Raw genomic sequence first — 21,225 nt, forward strand, 5'->3', positions numbered from 1 at the left:
AGCGCTTCCCGGGGCGGCGGACAAGGCAGTGAGCGGCCGGGCTCCGCACCGCGCCGGGGGCCTGGCCCTGCGCTGCACCCGTTCGTCCCACCCTGCGATTACCGGGGCCGCGCTGCGCCCTCCCCGGCTCGGCTCGGCTCGGCTCGGCCCTGCCCGCCGCCCTCGGCCCGGCTGCCAGCGGCTGCGCACGCCTCTCCCCTTCCTCCTCCTCCTCCTCCTCCTCCTCCTCCTGGCGGCCGCTGCCCCCGGCAAGGATGGAGGCCATCGAGGAGCTGGCGCTCGAGCCCTGCACCTCCTCCCTCTACCTGCGGCCTTTCCGCCTCTGTTACCGGCAGGTGAGTGGTGCCGGCGGCTCGCCCCTCGGCGCCCGCCCAGCCCTTCCCTCACGGCCAGGCCGTTCCGCCCCGTCCCCCCGCCCCTTCCCACCGCCGCGGCCGAGCAGTGGGGCTTCCCCCGCTTCATCGCGGCGCGGAGGGGCGGGAGGCCGAAAGAGAAGAGCCGGCCGGCCCGCTGGTCCCTCTGCTGTACTGTCACCCCCCGCCTCCGCCATTTTGGGACAGTGGCGGTGTCGCCGGAGGAGCGTGCGCTTCAGCCTGATGGCGCCCTCCCGCCCGGAACCGCCCCTCAGGCGGCTGCTCTGCCCCCTGCCCGCCCGCTGCAGCCTTTCCTGGCTGACGGGGAAGGTGGGGCTGCAGTGGACAGCGGAGGGAGCCGGCAAGACCGGTGCCTGCGGAGGGCACTGCCTTGGGGCGTGCCTCCAGCTCCTCCATGGGTCCGACGTGCCCCCCGGTGCCCGCTACCTCTGCCTCCTCAACCCCCTTCTGGTGTATCGGTTCACCTTTGAGCGGGGCATCTCTTGATTTGGGCCTTGCTTTGGTGCTGGTAGATTGCAGATCGAGCCCGTTGCTGGCCAGCCCTCGGCGTGGCAGGTTGTTACTGACACCAAGAAGTGACACCGCTGCTGTGCCAGGCCAGCCTCAGCGCCGGCACTGGGAAGCGGGGAAGGAAATCCCTTTCCTTATCGTGTTTATATCAACGTGAGTCACCTTTCCCAGTATCACTGGGAACTGGTACCTCCAACAGCGGCAGGAATGTAGGGCGTGAAAGGAAAAGTCGCTTCTCACAGCGTAAAGTGCTGCATGTGCCTTCAACGTTCTCTGCGAGCGAGGCTGTGCACAAAACCGATGCAGAATTGCCCCGTCCAGGGTCAGCTTTTACCCTGGTGGAGCGGTGGATGCGGAAATGCGGAAGGATTTGGACAGCCCTGGAAATGTGTGCTGCACACCACATCTTCTCTGACTCCTTCTTTGCCTTGCTTCTAAGCACATCAGCTGAAAAGGCAGAGTGTATATGGAGGAGGTGTGTTTAAGTCCAGCAGTAGAGAGAAGATACAGAAAAGGAAAAAAAAGCAAGGGTTCAAGTAGCTTGGATCAAAGCAGATCAACTGATTTTTTTAACCCTTTTTTAATACATTTTGTACCTGTTCTTCCTAAAGAAGGCTCTCTTCTCATTGGGAGGGATAATGAAATGGTTTGATTTGTGAACGGCTGAAAGCTTGGCACTGAATTAATTATTTCTTTTAGGTATCAGAAGAAAAGCTGAAGAACATTCTTTCATGTTCTGAATTTTTGCTGCCTTAGTTTATAAATGACAAGTCTTACTTCTTAATTTCATTTTCATTTCTGAGTCATGCTCTATTTGCATGGAAAATGGGATTTAATGAAAATGTACAAAACAGTATTACAAAATTACATTTAATTGAATACGAGTGCCTTAAATGGGATGAGTATGGTGAAGAAGAAATAAGCATGTGTTCCATCACGTGCTATGATTTGAGAAGAGACCAGCCTTGCCACCAAAAGAAGTAGACTTGCTCTTTCTGCACATCTTTCTACTTCCTCTCTTTGCACAAATGTTTGTGCAGCAACATGGTAGCTGGATCAGGGATCTAATCCATGTCAAACCTAATCTGGCCAAAAAAAAAGAAGTTAGTTTTAACCTAAACAGGGTCTCTGACTCATGCTGGGAGAGGGGAGGTGGCAATGCAGTGGTTAGGGATGAGTGTTTGGGGGCTGTTTGAGGGCAGAGATTGTTTCTCTTGGCCTCAGCGGTGACTTAAAATGAACGTGAAAATGTAGTTTATATGGATCTGTACAGAAGGTGGCTTGGGTCCAGCCGACAGAGAGCATAAGCTCGAGTGCACAACTGTCCGCACCTGACCAGAGAGACAGGCCCTACGTTTGTTGAAAACACATTTTGCATTTAAAAACTGACTTACTAACCAGAGGAAATACTAAATATTTTTAGTCATTTGACTAATTATTTCAAAGGTGTTTAGGCCTGCTGAAAACCTCATTAAATACCTAAACAGTTAAGTGTCTGAAATCTAAGGGAGTTAGGTATCTGATCTGCTTAAGAATTTTTGGAAATTCCACAACTCATCTAAAACTGAAAATCATTTCCAAAATCTAGCCCTCAATCTTAATGGTTTTACTCTGAGTAAGTCTTCCCCTTGTCCATTTTTTTTATTATTCACTAGCTGGAAAAAGATAAGAAACTTTTCTTCTTCTTAATTCCTAATTTGTGCTGTATCTTAAAGGAAAATTAGTTTCCCCTTTCCACCAATTCCCTGCACCTGCTTGCTGAAATTAACACAAATCTAGTAAAAAAGTCTTTCTGAATGACAATACTCTAAATGAGGGAAATTTAAATAATGGCATTTGTTGTACTGTGAAAACTGAGACTAGTTTGGATACTTACTTTATGCAATATGTGGCATCATGCTGTAATTGGAAGGCTTGGGGCAGTGTTGCAGGCCCTTTTTGTGAAGCTGTAGCATGTCCCCTGTAATTCACTGCAGTATGAAGAAGATTCATTGATGCATATTTTTGTGCTTGTGTAATATTGATGAAGGATAATTTGGGCCTTGAAGACTGAGATTTTGAAATCTATTTTCAACCAGATACGTTCCTAAAATAGGCATTGATATTTCAACATAACTCCTCTGTCCAAGGACGTATATAGAATGCGAGTTTTCTCTTTTACTGGTTGCGTTTTTTACAACTACTGCTTTTCTGTACAAACAGGAAATTGAAAGAATTTTGACATACAGTGTGATTTTAAGATTATTTCTAAGCATTTGTGAACACCTAACGTTGCAGCGTTGATTCCTAGACAGTTCATCATGAACACATACATTACAGCATTGATTCTAAGACATTTAATCTAAGAATTATGCTACTTCTGTGGAGGTAATTTTGATCCTATCGCTATAGCTAAAACAGTGAAGTCTTCATCAGTTAAACATAAATTTAGATATAGGTGATGTGTATCACAGTTTACTCTGCTAGTCTGATTTTATCCATCCAACCCAGACCCTGCTGAGTTGTAAACCACTGTTATGCTAGCAGGTTTACAGACTGACAGAAATCTGAAAGACGTCAAAAAGGGATCCGTCCATTCCAGGGGTGAAATCTAAACAAATGCTGAGTAAATACTGTTGTAAGCCCACACAGATTACACATGTGAAGAAGATTGTGGTCACATCTGATCAAGGGAGGAGACAAAGACTCAGATGGTTTCCTACCTGTTCATCAGAGGCACTTAACACATTTAAAACTGTAGGCCCAATGATTGGATTAGTGATTTGGCCCATGGAGTATTTTCCTTGGGTATCTGGATGTTCAGACAGGGGGTTGTTGAGTCATCCTTTGTATTGGAGCTGTTATATTTGGTTACATATAGAGATACTTTTTGGAAGGCCAAGTGAAAAAAGTACCTGTGTGGCTATTTGGCTGTAGTGAGGATTGTCGTAAGTCATAGGAGTTCTGAAGTTAAAGCAGCTTATGCCCACAGTGGATCTACTCTTCCAATAGAAGGTCATGAGATCCTTTCATGTGAGGTCTTTCACCTTCCTCTTCCTCTGCCTACTCATATTTTAAATGCAAGTGATGAGCTCTGAATGTTTCCTATAGAGAGTAAAAGTAGGTGTACACCCTTCTGAAAGAGAATTCTAGGTTTTGAACCATGTGGGTTGAGGCAGCATGCAGCTTGGTTTTAGGCATCCAAGCTATGGGGAGTAGCCTGGCTCTCTGGACAGATCACTGTACCAACCACTTTTTAAAATTATTTATTCTGTCCTTGTATAGTGCAAAGGTAGAAATGAAAGTCCAGTAAAGGAGTCACGGGATTCAGCAAACTGTAGGCAGATATGGTTAGGGCCAGCAGGGAGGGGTAAGGTACAATTTAAAACTGACAGCTCCTCAAATGGACCTCACTTTTGGATTTACAGCTGTCAAGCCTTTCCTCAAGATGGGGCCCTCAGTCAAGTAAGCCATGTTATTCTAAGTGGGGTAGCCTGAGGGTGAGAGATGGACAAGGTACCTCCCATAGCCTGATGAATATCCTCTTCGTTGTGTCAGTAGGAACCCTGTTTACATATTTTTGTTCTGCTTGGTAGTGAAAGGAGAGAATTAATTTATCTCTCATATAGGGTAGCATCTGGCTAGTTTTAATGTGTACTTGCCTCCAAAGTGCAAATTGATTTGTTGTCTGAAGTGGCTTCTTTTTTTTTTTTTTTTTTTTAAAACATATATCACCTCCTGAAGAATTGGCTTCTTTACCAGGAACTCCATGGTAAATCTCTTTTCACTTTTTCCTATTGAAGTTTTTCTGCTTTTCATAAATAATTTATTCAAGAGACCAGAGGGATGGCTAATGAGAGATTAACTGAATGCCCAAGGGCTAGGGCATTTCCCTGGGATGTGGTGGAGTCAGGCTGCAAGATCTTGCTTCAATTAATATTGCTTCCCACATCACAGGAGAGTGTGCTCACTGCTGGGAAACACATTTGTGTGTAAATCTTCAGGTCTCTTTTGTGTGTGTTAGCCAGGCACTGGCCTACATATTAGACAGACAAAAAAAAATACCAAGTTTAAGAATTCTTCTGCACAGACTAAGTCATGAAGTAGACTCTGAGTAGTAATAGTTGAGCAGAGTTGTTAGGATTTTGGACAGCATTAAATATCCAAATGGGAATTTGGATTCAATATAGTTTTCTTAATCAGCACCTGAGCAGGGGTTTCAGTGGTTCTGCATGTTGCATTTGGACCCTAAGACAGGGCTTTGACAGACAGAGCTCTGGTGAATCTTGTAATTTAAGAAGTTACTGCATGCAATTATTTGTCCCCGTGCTAGCACTTCTTACCCTCTGAGAATCAGGAGAAAGGAAAGTAGTTTTGCTCCAGCGCTTACTCTGCTGTTCCAGTTCAAACCCACCTCCATGAGCCCTTTAAGCTAAATTACTGAGCTTTGCATAGAACTAAGGGAATTGCCTTTGCATATTCTTTTTGGTGACCTTTGTGCTGAGGACAGTGTCCTTCAAGGGGAGGCAGAGCATCAGCTGGGGGCAAGCATCTAGCTGGGGGAATAATATCTTGAGCTGTTAGAGAAACTTTTGCCCAGAGCTCACATATCAAAGCTTTTGTCTAGCCCAGACTCCTATAGCTTTGTTTTTGAAGGTTATTCTGGCAAGGGATCTCTTGCCACTGTTTCCTCGCATTGTATAAACATATATGTGCATTCTGCCCAGGAACTTTTAGAAGTTTGCTACTAGACTAGTAACAACCGTCAGTAATTTTCCCAGTATATATGTAAGTGAGTTTGTATTTCAGATCTGTGGAATGATGAATGGGCATCTGTTTCAATGATGTGGGATAAACCTCAAAAACTCCATGCATGCCGACTGAACTGTACGGTCAGTAGTGGTAAATTGGAACTCTTTGGTCTTTTGTGAGCTTCACATTCCTTCTGCACTTCAGAGCAGTCCAGTGTCTGAGCATCACATTTCCTCTATTGATTTGATGTTTGGAATCTTTCATTTTCAAGTTAAACATGAAAAATGCTCCCTTCAATTTCATTTTAATGTATGATGTTTTCATTCAGCATTAAGGGAATTCCATTATAATCTCTTTGAGTTTTACAGTCATTCTAAAGCAATTTTCAAGACTATCATAGATTTTAACACATGATGAACTTTATAATGGGTAGAAAATGTACTTCAGGAGTAGTGCTTCACCAGTGAAGAAGGAATTTATTTCTAATCCTAGATTTGCTATTGCCTTCTTTTGTGATCATGAGCAACCACTCTGTTTCTGTGCCTTACAATTTAACTGTCTTGGAGGTGTCGTGAAGAATAAAGTATGTATACATGCAGAAAGAAGTGAAGCCTGTATCATTAATGCTATGAAAATTTTGAAGATGAAAAAAGCAAAGCAATGCAGTGTTACAGTAACATTAACAATCTGATTTTACGTTCAGAATTGTTTTTTTTATATGGTGATAGCAACATGAATGTGCCCAGCTGCCTGAAATACTCTCTGGAACTTCCGTCTGCTTTTTTATAAACATAAAACATTCTTTTGTATTTTGACAGTTAAAAATGGTGCTCTTGAGGGAGTAAACAGATTTTTAAGTTACCTGTTCAAACAAGTAAGTCTTCTGTTGAATCTTCAAAAGGCTCCAGTAGTAGGAAATATGCTACCGAAAAAGACATTTACTTGCAGTTCATTTTTTCAAAGCAGTAGTGCAATAAAAGGAGATGCCGTTTTTGCTGCGGAATTTGTCTTATTTTCTTTAGCTTGTCAAGTCTGTTACATCAGTATATAGTATTAATCTTAAATGCAAACATACCGCTTCTAGCTCAGGAAGTCCCTGAGCTGGAAATTGCAGGAAGCTGAGAGTATTTTAGCAATATATTCTTCCTTAGGCACCTTGGCTTCTGTCAGAGGTAGGATCCTGGATGAGACAGATTTTTGATCTGACTGATCTGGCTGCTGCTTTGTTAACCAGGAATTATGGTTGAAGTGCAGTATAATTCTTTTGTATGGGAGAAAGAAAAGAAACGTGAAGTTTTTGCAATGACAGAATTAGGGAGCTAAATACTGAGGGAACATAATTTCCTTTGAGGGAATGTTCTTTGCAATTAGAGCACAGGTTTAAGAAAAGAAATTAAGGAATCTAGGCCTATCTGCTTCTGTCTCTGCCATACATCTTGAATTCAGATCTGGAAATTTGTACAAGTTATTTTTGTATGAGACATTTATGAATTACTAAAGGGGGAAATGAGTTAGTAAGAGTAGTAGTTAAAAAGAACACTAGTACTTGGGTTTATTTCAGTGAATATTACGTTGTATTAGTCTTAATTTCTTTATGCAGCATGCTTTGACAGGTGAATGGAGAGTTCTTTGAGGTAAATACATGGAAAGTTAGTTGGCAGTGGCAAAACTTCCTATGTTTACATCAGTCATATTATGATTTAACAAACTTATGACAGCAAATGTCACTTACTGGAAAGAATAAGGCTGTGTTGAGCATCTTCGGTAGCATCCTTGCACAGGGCTGAAATGTGTTTAATTACATTAATGAAGACTAAAATCTCATTTAATGTCATCAGTAGCTAAACTACTTGGGTTACTGCACAGTAGCTATGAAGTTAAGGCTGAATATCAGAAGGAGATACGTAAGTTGTAGTTAGCTTAAACCAGTATTTTTCCGGTTCTGACAGGTAGCTCATTGAGGGCCATTGGACTACTTGTAGGTCATCCATGTGAGTTAACTAAGAAAAGCAGAACGATTATCAGCAGATTTTAATGTGCTATCAAGGTCTGCAGCTTCACTGGAAGATGGTTCCAGATCTGCAGATGAAGAGGTTGGAAACCATTGGCTTTGACAATACCACTCCAGTAGCCTCATCTGCAAGGGCTTGTCTACACAGGACTTTCCTGATTAACTCCATGTCTCATTCTACAACAAAGAGCCTGGTTCTGTTTATGTTAAACCATTTTCAAAGTAGATTACACTTTGAATTCATACCCTACCTTAATCCAAGTTAACTTTCCAGTGCATGCCCTAAGGGAGCAGTAAACTACACTGAATGACTGTGTCCACACAGGGGTTTAATGGAGTTTAACTAGCAGAATTCAAGTTCATCAAGGTACTTATTTCAGATTCGTTTTCTTGATGTCCTGGTACAGACAAGCCCTAAGAATAAAAGTGGTTTAGTTCTAAGTGAATGAACCATGTTATAAAATCCATCACTAATTATTTTTTTTTTTTTCCTATGTGTGAAATACAACTACTGTAGGGTATAAAGCAGACTTTTTTGACTTGGTTGGTACGGTCTATTTTGTAGTAATTGCAGTTAGAGAAATAAAATAGTGTTCATGTCCTTCAACAACTAAGTGATTTATTTGTTTTTCAGTTTGGATCAAAATGCCTAGGTTTGCTTAAATAGCAGAAACTTCTTTTTCTCAGTACAAAAAAAATCTGTCATCTGAATTGTGACTTCAGCTATGAGATTAAGTCTATTTGGTATGTTTTAAAGCAGGTGAACACTGTAACATTTTACGTGTTTGTAGCAAATCTGAATATTATGGAAATAAGATATTTTCTGTAAATAGGAATATTCTTTAAAATACCTGGTTTTGATGGTCTGTATGGGCTGAAACTATGCTTTATTATATTCCTGAAAATACCAGTGTGTTTTAAGTAACAATTTTACCTCAATTGCTACCATATTTAAAATAAATTTTGTATTTTCAGCTGTAACTCATAAATGTCAGCTCCCATGCTTTGAAACTTTTCGCAAGTTGATGTTGCATAAATAAACGTGTTTTACACAGCAGGCATATAAAGTTAACTGCCTCTCTGACTTGCATTCAGATTAATTATTCTTCCTAATTTTTTACTAAAACAAGTTAAAGAAATTAGCTTTTTGGTACTGTCCTTCAGACATTGATCAAAATCTTGTTAATACAGTAACACTAAAGTTTACTGAAGTTTAAACAAAGTAAAGCTCAGTTTTTCTTAGTGGTCAGCTCATGTCACACTAAAGCCCTGATCACTGATCAAAACAGCATTAATTATTTGTTTCACATTGCGGTTGCTGTGTCAAAATCCTTTAAATACCTCTTGGAGCTGAGAGGGAATCTTACGGCCTGTGACAGAGCAGCTGGTCTGGACATGGGCTGCTGCTCCAGTTGACAGGTTGTTGGATTAGAAAGAATATCAAAGGCAGTGAGTAAGATTAGGGATAAGTGAACATCTGACAGCAGTTTGCAGCAGGGGAGAACAGATGATAAACAATGGGAGCGGGGTGCGTGGGGGGGGTGAGAGGTGAGAAGGCCATGGGAAAAGTGTGGCGGCAATCACTAAAGCTCCAGGTTGCTGAGCCTCATGAATAGAACAGGAAATGGGATTTGCTGGGACAGATGTGCTGAGCGGTGATGAATACATTATAGGGAAATGAGGCTAAACTCCTAAAGGTGAGAGATGGTCTTTCTCTGAAAATAGAAAATATGGGAAAAGAAAAGTTTACCCTTCTGGAGAAGTAAGCATCAATACTTGAAAACGAATACGGAAAGAAGTAATGCTAATGGTCATTTTAATTAAATGGTTACTCCACAGTAGCATTCATGACAAACTCTAGGTCATGTACTTCTAGCCTAACAATCTTACAGTGCTATTACATACATAGTATTGCAGGTATTTATGTTAAAGCTAAGATTGCACAAATGGTAGAATAGTTTGAATGACGGAACAGCCTGAGTGGAGGCTCTGAGTGGGTAATGCTCAGATGCATATTCTGTATCTGGCATGTATTATATGGCACTCACATAACATATGTTTGATCTGACGCCGTTAAAAGAGGGTGGTACTGAGTGATCTTGTGAGGTCCTTCCAACCTTGCATTTCTTCAGTTCTGCAACGTAATTGTATGCTTGTAGAAAATTATACATAACTGTTCCTGATCCTTAGGATATTGTTTCTGTACTTCACAAACTTCTTTAGTCTATGTTCTTGATGGATCCTTTTCCAATATTTATGATAGAATTATCTCAGAAAGCCAACAGAAAAGTTTTGTGTGTTTACTGATAGGACCGTCTATCAGTTCACTGACTTAGAATTTCTCCTGTGTTGGGTTTTTGTTTTTAATTTTTAAAGAAAATCTCATTAAAACAAATCTCAGATTAACGTTTTAATAGTGTACTACTTTAGCAGAAGGAGGAGATGCAGAAAGTATAATTGTTGACGTTGCTGTGAGAAAGTACCAGTAAGATTTGTTCTCAGACATCTAGTAGTTTATGCCACAATGTATTGTCCCCGTTTGTTTTACAAATTTCAGCTTGCTCAAATAAAGTAGAAACACAAACTGTGAGAGTCACCAACTGGAAAACATAAAGCCCCATGGTGTAAGGACAAGAGGTGACTTAGCTGTAATGGGAATGCCCACCATCTGTCTTCCTGACCTCAGATCTCTTGTCTGTGCTGCCCCTATCCTCAAGATGAGGAGACATGTATCTGGCCTCCTTTAGTCCCTGTTTGCTCCAAGCCACATGTGCTGCAACTGTAGCTCTGTTTTTTAAAATAACAAGGGATTATAACTAGAATCTGGGATGAACAGGTATGTCCCGTAGCCCTGCTTCATGGAGGTAGCTGTTCATGTTGCAGAAATGCCATGTGTGGTATTTTGACTGTGGTGGCATTACTTAAATGCAGCAATTGAAGAGTCTGTAGAGCTCTGGAGTTCCAGAAGTTCCTCAAAATTAGTGAACAACAAAGATTGTCCTTCAAGTGGCCATAGTAATAAAGAAATAAAATGGTGGCAAGCACAGCAAAACATAGATTAAAAAGTATGCTTTACTCATTCTGATAAGCATAAGTACTATCGTAATAGCTCTGTTTTCCATAAAACTTGGATTTCTGCCTTTGCATGAAACTATGGCTGAAGAACTTACCGTTGTTACAGGCAGTTCCCATTTTTAAAGAGTGGTTGAAGATTATTTGCAGTTGGCTTGCGTATTTCTTTAGTTTCTATCGCAAGATTTAAACTGTTACAGGGTCACTGCCATTATGAAGGTTTCGGAACTACTGCTGTAAAACACATAACTGTATATAAATCACTAATAAATTCAATTAATTGAATGCCAGTTGTATATGACTTTTAAGCAACAGGTACATTTCTCTGTACCAGTGCTCTCTTCAGAATAGATGACTGGTTAGAAGATGTTTCCAAGTTACTTCTTGAATCTTTCTGTGTATTATTTTTTCCCAACGGGAAGATATGAGGAGATGACCACTGCTATGGGAATCAGATTTCGGTTGAGTCTATCAAAGTTGAGAGGTAAAAGTGAAATTAAGAAAATAGCAAAACCTGGAGCTAGTTGCATCTGTCACTTTGAACTGATTTTTGGGGGGTGGGGAGAAAGCAGAGGATGAAAAGCCCGGAGGATCTTTGTGAGGAAGGTCTGTGAGAAAGTCTTAGGAGAAAAATCTGAAGATTGTTACTAAGCCTTGCCTTCTATTAGCCCCCTGCTGCTGTTCTTCATCAAGTTGTTTTAATGGCTTTCAAAGCAAGTGAGTGGAAAATGGTTTCTCTGGACCTTTAAGGAGACTGAACTGAAAACTGTCACTGCTTTATAAGTAAAACACATCAAAGATTGATGGAAGAATTGCTTGTTAAAAGCATTGTAGAATTTAATTTAAAAAATGAGAGATACCATAAAAGAGACATCAGATCATCATAACTACCTAAAGGTGAAAGTTTAATGGTTTGTCATCTGCTCAGTAACCTGTGTTAAGTATCTTTTTCATAGCTTTTGTGACCCTCTGTGTGTGTGCCTGTGTACAAGATTATTTTTTTTTCCCCAAGAGGTTTTTTTTTCCTAATGTACAGCGGGAGAAGTACACAAGTGTAAAACTGTAGGTGGTGGTTACTGTGCTTTTTAATTTTCTTTCCCCTGTATTTAGGGATGCCTTCTTCTGGTATTTTTAACTACCTAGTGCTTCAAATTCTTATGCATTTCTGAAATAGTTATTTTTCTTTGTGTTGCGGTGTATAAGATATGTTCCATGTATTCAATGTGTGCAAAGTGCATTTGTGTAATTAAGTGAGTATTTCATCTGGAACCTGGTCCTCTTACTTTCCTCTCCTCTCCCCACTTTTTACCTCCACAGTGCTCCCAGTCAGTAAATAGTCTGGTTTTTAGAGTTGTTTAGTAGATCTAGTAAAAAAAAAAAAAAAAAGGTGGGGAAAAAAGTATGCATAGAAGACATTTCCACTGAGGCTTTCAGATTCATTCTTTTAAGCCAAATGCTTGTTTTGATATGTCATGCTGCATATGATCAAAGTGCATATTAAGTAAGCAAATTGTTTTGAAAGACTAGAAGAATTCCTCAGCAAGCTGATAAAGCACACCATGCGTTGTTCACTATCCATCTTAAGATTTCAGAAATGTTCCATGTTGTTTCAGTTTTAATACATGAGGTCTTTCTGGAGTTAAAACAGCTATGTGTATTCATGATTCTCACTCTAGATCTGACTCTTGGTGTAGAAAATTGTTTTTCCCAAGAGCCTAATATACAATGACTGCAATTACTGTGTTTTTTGCACGATATGCTTAGAAATGGTATATATCATCAAAAATCATAACATTGTTTGAGTAATTCTGTAAGATTTTCATGACATACAAGATCACGAATATTGACTATGAATATGAATATTGACTATGCAATCAGCTACATGGTATTTAATAACTTGGTGTTGTTATTTTAAAGATTCTTTTCAATTATATTTGTCATTTTAGCTGATGCTTTAGTTATCTGTCATAGTCATTTGTGAACTTGGATTAGATGTAACATTTAATTTTGGTATATAAAAAGGTTCTAGACTATAATGGGTCTGGACTGTGAAAGGCCAGACACTGAGATCCTTTGTATGTATTTTTATAAACTTTTGAAATTCCAACCTTGCTGAACACAATCGTGGTTTTGCTCCTCTCATTGGTTAGGCCAGGTCTTCACTTTCATTATCTCTACTTAATCCTAGTTTAGGCAAAGTCTAAAGCAATTTGACTAATAGATTTTATTTTTTTTTTTCACTTAGAAAGTAGGTGATCAGAGTCATAGCAATTCAGTGCTTTATGACCAGAAACTACATGTTCTGACAAACGGAGCTGGAAGTCAAGATGTAGAAAAAATAAGGGAAATGGGTACGTTTTTATATTGAGTAGAACATTGTAAATAATTTTAAAGTTTGTTTAGGATGTGAACCTATGTAGCTTTTGTATATGTTCTTATCTTGAAATGCGGAAATAAACTATCACTGTTGGCTTCATTCAGTTTTGCTCTGGTTTTAAGACATACCTTTGTTATTATTTGTTCCCTTACGTTTGTTGAGCTTTTGAAGCATCAGGGTTAGAAGAAAAGTTGACTATCAAGTCTTCTCACAAATTTGACTTTGAATTTCATATGTGTGCCTGCACTTAGCACTCGGCTTCCAGCACGGTAACATTTGTGACACTAAAATGTTGGACACAGGTAGGCAGTTTCTGGCTTACCTTGTCTGCAAGGCTTGTGCTATTTCTACAGCCCTGCAGTTTTTCTGGCCTAAAATTTGATCTGTAACTCATCTGATTTATGTCACTCAAGTAAGTTAAAGAATAATGTGAGATCATTGGCCTCCTATTCAGTGAAACCAGTCAGTAATCATTAGTACATAAATTACTACTGTAGTACTTTACGGGGTAGTTCTTTCAAATTTGAAACCTGATTGTCTCCCTCACTGTTTCTGTAAACAGTTGTTTTCTCTTGTTGAGGAGAGAGGGTTGACCTGTCAGTCTGGAGAACCCTGTTTCTTTTTATCTCCTTACTTTCTCTTTGATCTGTCTAGGAGTTAAAACCTCTTGGCAGAGCACTCACGAGACTCACGGGAACATACAAGCCTCCCTAGAGCATTATGGTACACTCCATAGAGAAAGATTAATTTGTAAAAGTAATACTATAAATGTCAGGATTTAAGTGTAAGAATTATGTTGGGGGGGGTGGGGGAGTAGAGATTTAATCACACCCAGGGGCTGAAAAAAGCTAGCCAGGGAAACTATTTCACTAAACGGAAAAACTGTTGGAATATTTGCTTTTGAAGTATTTCTCAAAAACCCCAGCTGAATGCCAGTTGGCATTGTGTCTTCCCTCCCCTCTGTCTGTACATTCCTCTGCAGCCCTTACGATAGAGCAGTGGCATGCCTTCCAGTACTGCATTAAGTGGGATGACAAACCACACCTAACAGTTGTGCCTTGGGGAGAGGATGAAAGAGAAAAGAAATAATTTTCTACAGTGCTATGTTTTGTATACTTTTTGGTCAGAAAAGTGTGTCTTGCTCTTGCAAGGGAAGATGTGTAATTGTCTGTAATACTCACAGAAGTTAATTTTTCATTCCCAGACCAGCCCTGCTGATGCTGTGGAGTGCATTTGTGACCTTCATTCTTTGTCTAAGATTTTAGGCTCTTCTGTATATGCTGGGTTCATGCCATTGCATGCTAAGGATAAAGTCTTAGAGCTTAAGGTGTCTTGGTATTCTGTTGAAGGAGCCAACAGAAACGGTAATACATAGTTTTAACATGCTCGCAGTATTCAATATGGCTGAGGAGATGTGCTAAAAACCCTGGGACCTTGTCTATGAAAGCACTTGCAGTAAGCAGTAACCTTGAGTTCCCGTGAGACTTGGTGTGTAGGAGGCATCTTTCCCTGCTCTTGCTTCGCCATGGAAGCACCGCGGTGCTGCACCTGCCTTTGTTCCCAACTTTGTTGGAACTTAGTATCTCCCAAGTGGTGCTTGCTAACCTTGGACAATCTTGTTCTTGCTGGTTCTTTGTTGGCGTGTACCAGACTGATGTGTGATGCAAGGTGTACAGTTCATTGAGCTATATTGTTCTTGCATTGATTTGACTTCTGCATCAGAAGTATTTTGTCCTTTGTAAGTTGTAAATAAATGAATAGATGTGTTAATTACTTCAAAAAATCATACTTACGTGATCCTTGCTATTGCTTTGCAGGTGCATTTGCAAAACCGAGTAACTTTGAAGTTATGCATGACAGATTGTTTTCTGTGTGGTTTTATTTTTTTTTAATCCAGTTTTAATCATACAACAGTTTATACACAGGCTTTTTCTTACCAGTGTTCTGCTTCAGGTGACGTAGTTGGTAGGTTTTGTTTCTGAAATTAGAACAGTTTTCAACAACTGCATAATTTTGCATAAAAATGGAGTGGTCCAGTACTGTGGTAGAAGAGGGATGGTTCTATTTTCTGCTGGCTCTTTCTCAACCAGAGAAGATTTTCATCAGACCCTGTATTAGTTGCAGTGAAATTTGTTAGAATGACTAAAGAGGTAGTGAGAAATATTAGACAATTGATGGTGGTGATTAGCATTTGGCTGAAATACCAGTGGAAACTTAAACTGTGGTTTTATGGTGTTGTCAGTGTTGTTTTCCTGAATGGCATAGCAAAATTAATGATGAAAGGACAGTTTCTTTCCTTCCTCTTTTGGATGAGGGTCATGACCTAGGGAGGCAAAGAAGAAGAAATTATGCTTGTAGGCGTAGTGGTTGCCTTGGGACTGATGATTTTAAGATTCATTTTCTCCTTCTACTTACTACACTTGTGTTTGCTTCTCTCCCTGCTGTGCCTGCAGAGATGAGGTGAGAGCCCTAAATGGTGAAGTCAGTGGGGTGTATGTCTCTCTGAGTCAGATTCTGCACAAAGTTGTCTTCGGCTGTCCCAAATTCTTTGGGCTGCTCTACCAATAAGTGGTCAGGGGAAGTATGAGTTGTGGGAATGTCATTTGGACCAAAGCAATATTTGTCCAGTATGTACCATTTAGAGAGTCTTCTTCTTAAGGGGTTGAATAATGAGCACACAGGTTCAGTACAGGAAGGAGTTCAAAAGTATCAAGTTCATTTCTCATCACAATGGATACTTCCTATTGAATCTTGCTCTGTCTTGAAACAGCTACTGCAGACATAATTGATCTAGGTATGTTACGATGAGTGCAGAATTATTTGCCGTGCCTGTCATTAAGTATCACTAGTTTGAAGTTTTAAAGTCAGGTCCCTTATCTTGGTAACTCTGTGGTCAAAAGAAGCAGCTGCCAATGGATGAGAAAGTATTAAAACAGATTTCCTGGAGATGTTTTTCATTCTTTTGGTCTCTTAAAAAAAAAAAAAAAAAAAAAAAAAAAGTTTATTTTTCTTACGATTAGCTGTGTCTCAGTAAAATTCAGCGGTTTGGAAAATGTTGTCCTTAGTGACTTGGGAGTATAAGTGCCACTTTCCAAAGGAATTGGCAGGAATCAGTCTCACTGAATTTCACTAAGGCTCCATCAGGTAGCAGAGCAGAAGTAGTTTCAGAATCTTAGGACAAATAGTGCAGTTTAAATCCCACCACAGAATATGACTATTCAGTCAAGGTGTTCAGATGTTATTTGGGGGTGCTGGTGTTTGCCTGAAATGACAGTGGTTCAGAGTAAAGTCTAAATTCAGATCTTCAATCTTTCCAGTGAGTGCCTCAAAAGATAAGGTTATTGAATGCTGCAAAGTGCTAGATCTTGTCTTTTGGAGTTGTTCATGAATTATTACAAATTGGAGCAGGGATACGAACCCACGTCTCTTGTTCCCCAGATTCGTTTATTACTATAAAGGCCATGTTTGCTTGTTTCTAACTCAATGAATATGTAACAATTTACACAAACAAGAAAACTCCGGAAAGAGAGATGAAACACAGAAAATCTAGGGGTTCTCAGCAACCCTCTGGTAGAAGGTATTTCCCTGGCTTTTATTCTCTAAGCCAGAGCCAGCAGATGTGCCTCCTGGATCTCTGTTTCTCAGCCTCTTAGGTTGTTCAGGGAATTTTGTCTTTCATTTCCCTTAATGTTCACTGGATGTGTAAGTGTACAATAAACTAAAATGTTACAATTTCTGATTACATTTTACCCAGGATTGGATAAATTGTCTCAATTGCTTCTGGCTTCTGGTCTTCTTCAAAGATTAAATGTATTAAGTCTAGTATGTCCTTAATTATTTGGCAGATCGGAATTGTAGAATGTGAGACATGAATTTACAGATACAGCTATCCCCTCTTTTGTGTCACGTAGCTTTATGCAGTGGCAATGTGACTGGCAATGGAGAAGCTTTTTTGTGCTGAGTTGGTTTAATCACTAGGTGACATCTTTAGTGAGGCTCGGTGTGTGGTTGCAGAAATGTTTGTGCTGTTTGCACGCAGGAGACCGTGCAGAAAGCAGGGAAAGGAAGGGTGATACTATTTTGATGAAGGCACTGACTTAGGTCAGATTAAGCAGAAAGTATGGCAAAAGAAATCTTAGTGGTTTAAATTTCCTGAGTTTTTGTCCCTTTGATAGTAATTTTGCAAATAAATAGTTATTGCAAAATGGTGTGAGTTTTTTCTTTAACAATATCAGAAAAATACAGGGGAAAAGATTACAAAAATGGCCTTTGCTGTGCAGGTTTTCAGCAAGTTATGGATCAAAGTGTCTGTGTGAGATGTGTAATACATCAGTTTGAAAGTACAATACTTACTTACAGAAATGTATTTTGGTATCGCATCAGCTGAATGTACAGTTTGCAAATGATATTATCTCTGTTAAAACATTATTAAGAATATATTCCTTAACTATATGCCATCAAAGTTTCAGATTTCCTGTTTCACTATATCTTTGTGGAAAAAGTAGTAAGTTGTATATATGGAAAGTGTATGTTCCTTTTATCCCTGCAAAATAAGAAAGTGTGTCAGAGACTTCAAAGGGAAAACACAGTTCAGTGAAAATGGGAAAATACATGTAGAAAAATTCAATACTATGACAGGAATTTAAGTAAAAGACAGAGCAGTTGAATACTTGCTTTAAAATTTGTCATTCATATACAATAACACTAGAGTGTGAAAACTCTGCGTGTTAGCAGTTGGTTCCTTTCAGCAGAATTGGAGTGAACTTAGCACTAGGAAAGCCCCATCTGTATCTCAGTTTATAACCTTAAATTATATGCTGACCTGGCAGTAAAATGATGTGAGAAAAGTCATAAATTTGACCTTTGTGCATATCGTGTTTCTTAACACAAGCACCGTATCCTTATTCTTTGTAGTATGGATTTCACTATGCTACTGCCTATTTGCCTTGGAATAAAGTGTGTTTGATATGTGTATGCAATTGTTCTTAATAATGATGTATATAAAAAACAGAAAAACAAGGCAAGAAAGGAGATTTGACTTAATTTAGTGTACTTATATATGCTTAATTCTCATGTTTTATAAATTTCATTCAAAGGTAAGTGATCTTACTGATAGCTGAATGCCAAGCTAAACTGCAACAACTCCGTTGTTGAAAAGCACACACAAAAAACAAACTGTGACCTGAAAAGTAAACTTCCAGAGGATTATACGAGAAAGTTTACTTACACATCAAGTATCTTAGTTGTAATTGTTCTGGCAGTTGATGTACATAAAATGAACAAAGTGGCTTGGCCCAGTATTGCATTAACAGTTGAATAAATTAATGTGTTCTCTATTGTTTATTTTACCTCCTAGAGTGTGAAAAAATTGCACCTTTGAACAGTAAACTGTATTGCCATAACCATCTGTTTGTAATTTCATTACAAACTACTACCAGAATAACCCTCACTTTGAAGAGAAAATTGATATAGGTTGTAAAATTTACAGTCTATGACCTTGGGTTTTATGTCTCTTGAGGTATCCCTGGTGTGGTCTCTGCTGGTATAGATCATGATTTCTTCAAGAAGTACTGTTATGTCTTCCACCTAATTACAGATAAGAAGTCAAGTCCGTGCCTCAGAGAGTTTGCTATGACATAGAGCTCAGCACCTCTGTCTCTGCTTCAAGATCCTTATACATAAAATGAGTAGTGGAAACTGCAGCAGCTTTGCCCTGCCCTGCCCAGAGCTGCTGTGTCAGCTGGAGCTGGCATATTGTTCTTTAGTGTATAGGATGATTTGTCCCCATGAACTTTACTCACTTAGTCTTACTTCTGAAATTGTTAATATTGTCAATTAAAGCAAATTAGCCTCAGTAGTATTTGTGCTTCAGATAGAATGTTCATTTTTAATGTTGTAGAAAAGTCATCCATTTGTGTATTTTTGGATGCAGTTTCCACAAAGGCACTAAACCCAGTAATTTCTAACTGAAGCATTTGAATATGGGTAAGTTAAAAACTGCAAAATGCCATTATTTGTAATCATGATGCTTTTAAAATAAACATTCTGGATAGTTTAGTAATGAAATCTTACAAGCTTTGTTTAAAAAACAAACACTCCCCCCTCTTCCTCTTGAGCTTAAACAGTGGCTTGTTTAAAAAACAGTAAAATTCCATAACACTTAAACTCTTTTGAAGTAGTTCTTCAACATCAGCAAGTAATTCTGTAAATTGCTTTTGAAGATGAGGCTTCATTTACTCCAGCGTGTGCAGTCTGATGGAGTGGATTAGTGGGTGTGGGCTGAAGTTGTAGTTTAGGCTACATATTGTGCATATGTCTTTCTCTGGAACACTCCTTATCAGATACATCTGTATCTTCTTGGAGTAATTTTCAATAGACCAAGGCTCTTCTGTTTAATAGTCATTGGTGAAAACTTGGTATGAATATAACGGCATCACGTTCATGTTGACTACTAAAAATCAATTTTTTCATCAGGTTTTATTATAGAGCACTTTTTTTTTTTTATCCCATCACTTCCCAGAACCAGCTTGCTGTGTAGTTATACAAATGTCAGAGATGGGGTAGGGGTGGAACAGAGATGTGCAGTGGGGGTAGAGAAAGGGGCAGCCTGGGTTTCGCTCGACTTACGTTGGTACAGGACCGCACCCTAGGACTGGGTGAGTTTAACCCCAACAGTTTGCCTTGCAATGAGTCATGTAATACGATAGCCAGGCGTAAGGCAGTTCCCTAATACTGATGTATACATTCAAAAGGGAAAAAAAGAGGGCCAGGCACTCAACTAATGCAGGTTAGAATGATTTTATTGATTTTATTATTTTCTTATTTTCATTGCATGGTTTTATGCCAGCCGAAAGTGCTTTCCTTCATTTTGAAGGACATGTAATATTTTCTATGAAATTAGTAATTATATAAAAATAAGACAGCTTTCTCCCTGTGTAACACAAATCAAACCTTTATAGTAGACCAAAAAAATATGGTAAGTCATTATTTCAAACAGATTTCATATGCAAACCAGCCTGTTCAAGACAGGGTTTTTATTTTAGATTAAAAAGTTGAATATTAATTTTCCTTGAATTTTTGACTGTTCCTTTTCACTGGTTTTTGATGGAAGAAGAGTTTCGGTTACAGTGTGGCAGCTCTCTAGCTTCTATAAACAAAACCCCACCCCACTAACTTCTTGATCCAATAAAATATTTAACAGGAAGCACTGAAACTTTTAAAGCATATGGAACAGATATTTTATTTTATTCTTATTTGTAAAACTTCACAAGTCCTTTTCCTGATTTCTGTTCGTCATACAGGTTTCACAGTATCATGTTGACTACTAATGTTTTATTTCTTTAAAAAATCCAGAACTATGGATTTTTGGGGGTCAAAGCTGGTGGTTTATTTTTTTATTTATTCATGTAATTTTTATATGTGGCATAATGCTGAAAATATTATGAGAAATATTCAGACAGTGCAGGGTAATTTGGTCACTGATTGCCTGGAAGTACAGCTTCTGTGGGCACATCATTGTGGACGCTGGAAACATTGTGTATTGATTATATATAACAAAGAGTTACAGCATTAATAATTGAACTGGCAAGAAATGGTTTATATTACGTTATAAATCCTCATATGTTTCCACTGAAAACTGCTACAGATGTGACATCAGATTCCATTAAGCTGGAAAAAGAAAAGTGACAAAGAAATCTCAACTGATAGGAGCACTGCTTCTGTAGTGGATGGAGAAAGGAAGGGAAAGGTTCATTTACAGAGGGATGACAGCTTAACTTTTAGTGTCCAGGGTGTCTCCTGCCTTGCTGGGTTTACCACAGGGGAAGGCCACTCCGTTCAGCCCAAGAACTGTGACTCAAGAGGAAGCAGCAGCTAATGCGTATATATCTTCAGGGCATATTTTCCCATTGTAGGAGCATTTATTTTATAAATCGAAAGTACTGAATTACTGAGTTGCTTTTATTGGGAATTTACATCTTTATTGGTCATAAAAGGTGAATATGACTGAAAAGCATTCAGTGAAGGAAATAAAGGTGGCAGGAGGCTGCAGGAACTCGCTGCGTTGGTGCAGATTTTTGTCTGTCTTCATGAGTCAGTTACTTGATTCCCCAGGCATGCTGCTCTTCTGGATTAACCTGATGAAAACCCAT

The 21,225-nt window shown here is 39.3% G+C and overlaps 1 protein-coding gene across 1 annotated transcript in view; it reads left to right on the forward strand.

Moving 5' to 3' along the window:
* The first annotated feature begins 254 nt into the window (after positions 1–254).
* The window catches only part of NUDT14 (nudix hydrolase 14), a 59,104-nt gene continuing 38,133 nt past the window's right edge, over positions 255–21,225 (forward strand). The window contains exon 1 of the mRNA XM_086463380.1: positions 255–335. Coding sequence (XP_086319506.1) covers positions 255–335 — 81 coding nt within the window. The remainder of the gene's footprint in view (positions 336–21,225) is intronic.

This window comes from Leptosomus discolor, chromosome 3, assembly GCF_034619465.1.
Source record: "Leptosomus discolor isolate bLepDis1 chromosome 3, bLepDis1.hap2, whole genome shotgun sequence".
Classification (NCBI taxonomy): domain Eukaryota; kingdom Metazoa; phylum Chordata; class Aves; order Leptosomiformes; family Leptosomidae; genus Leptosomus; species Leptosomus discolor.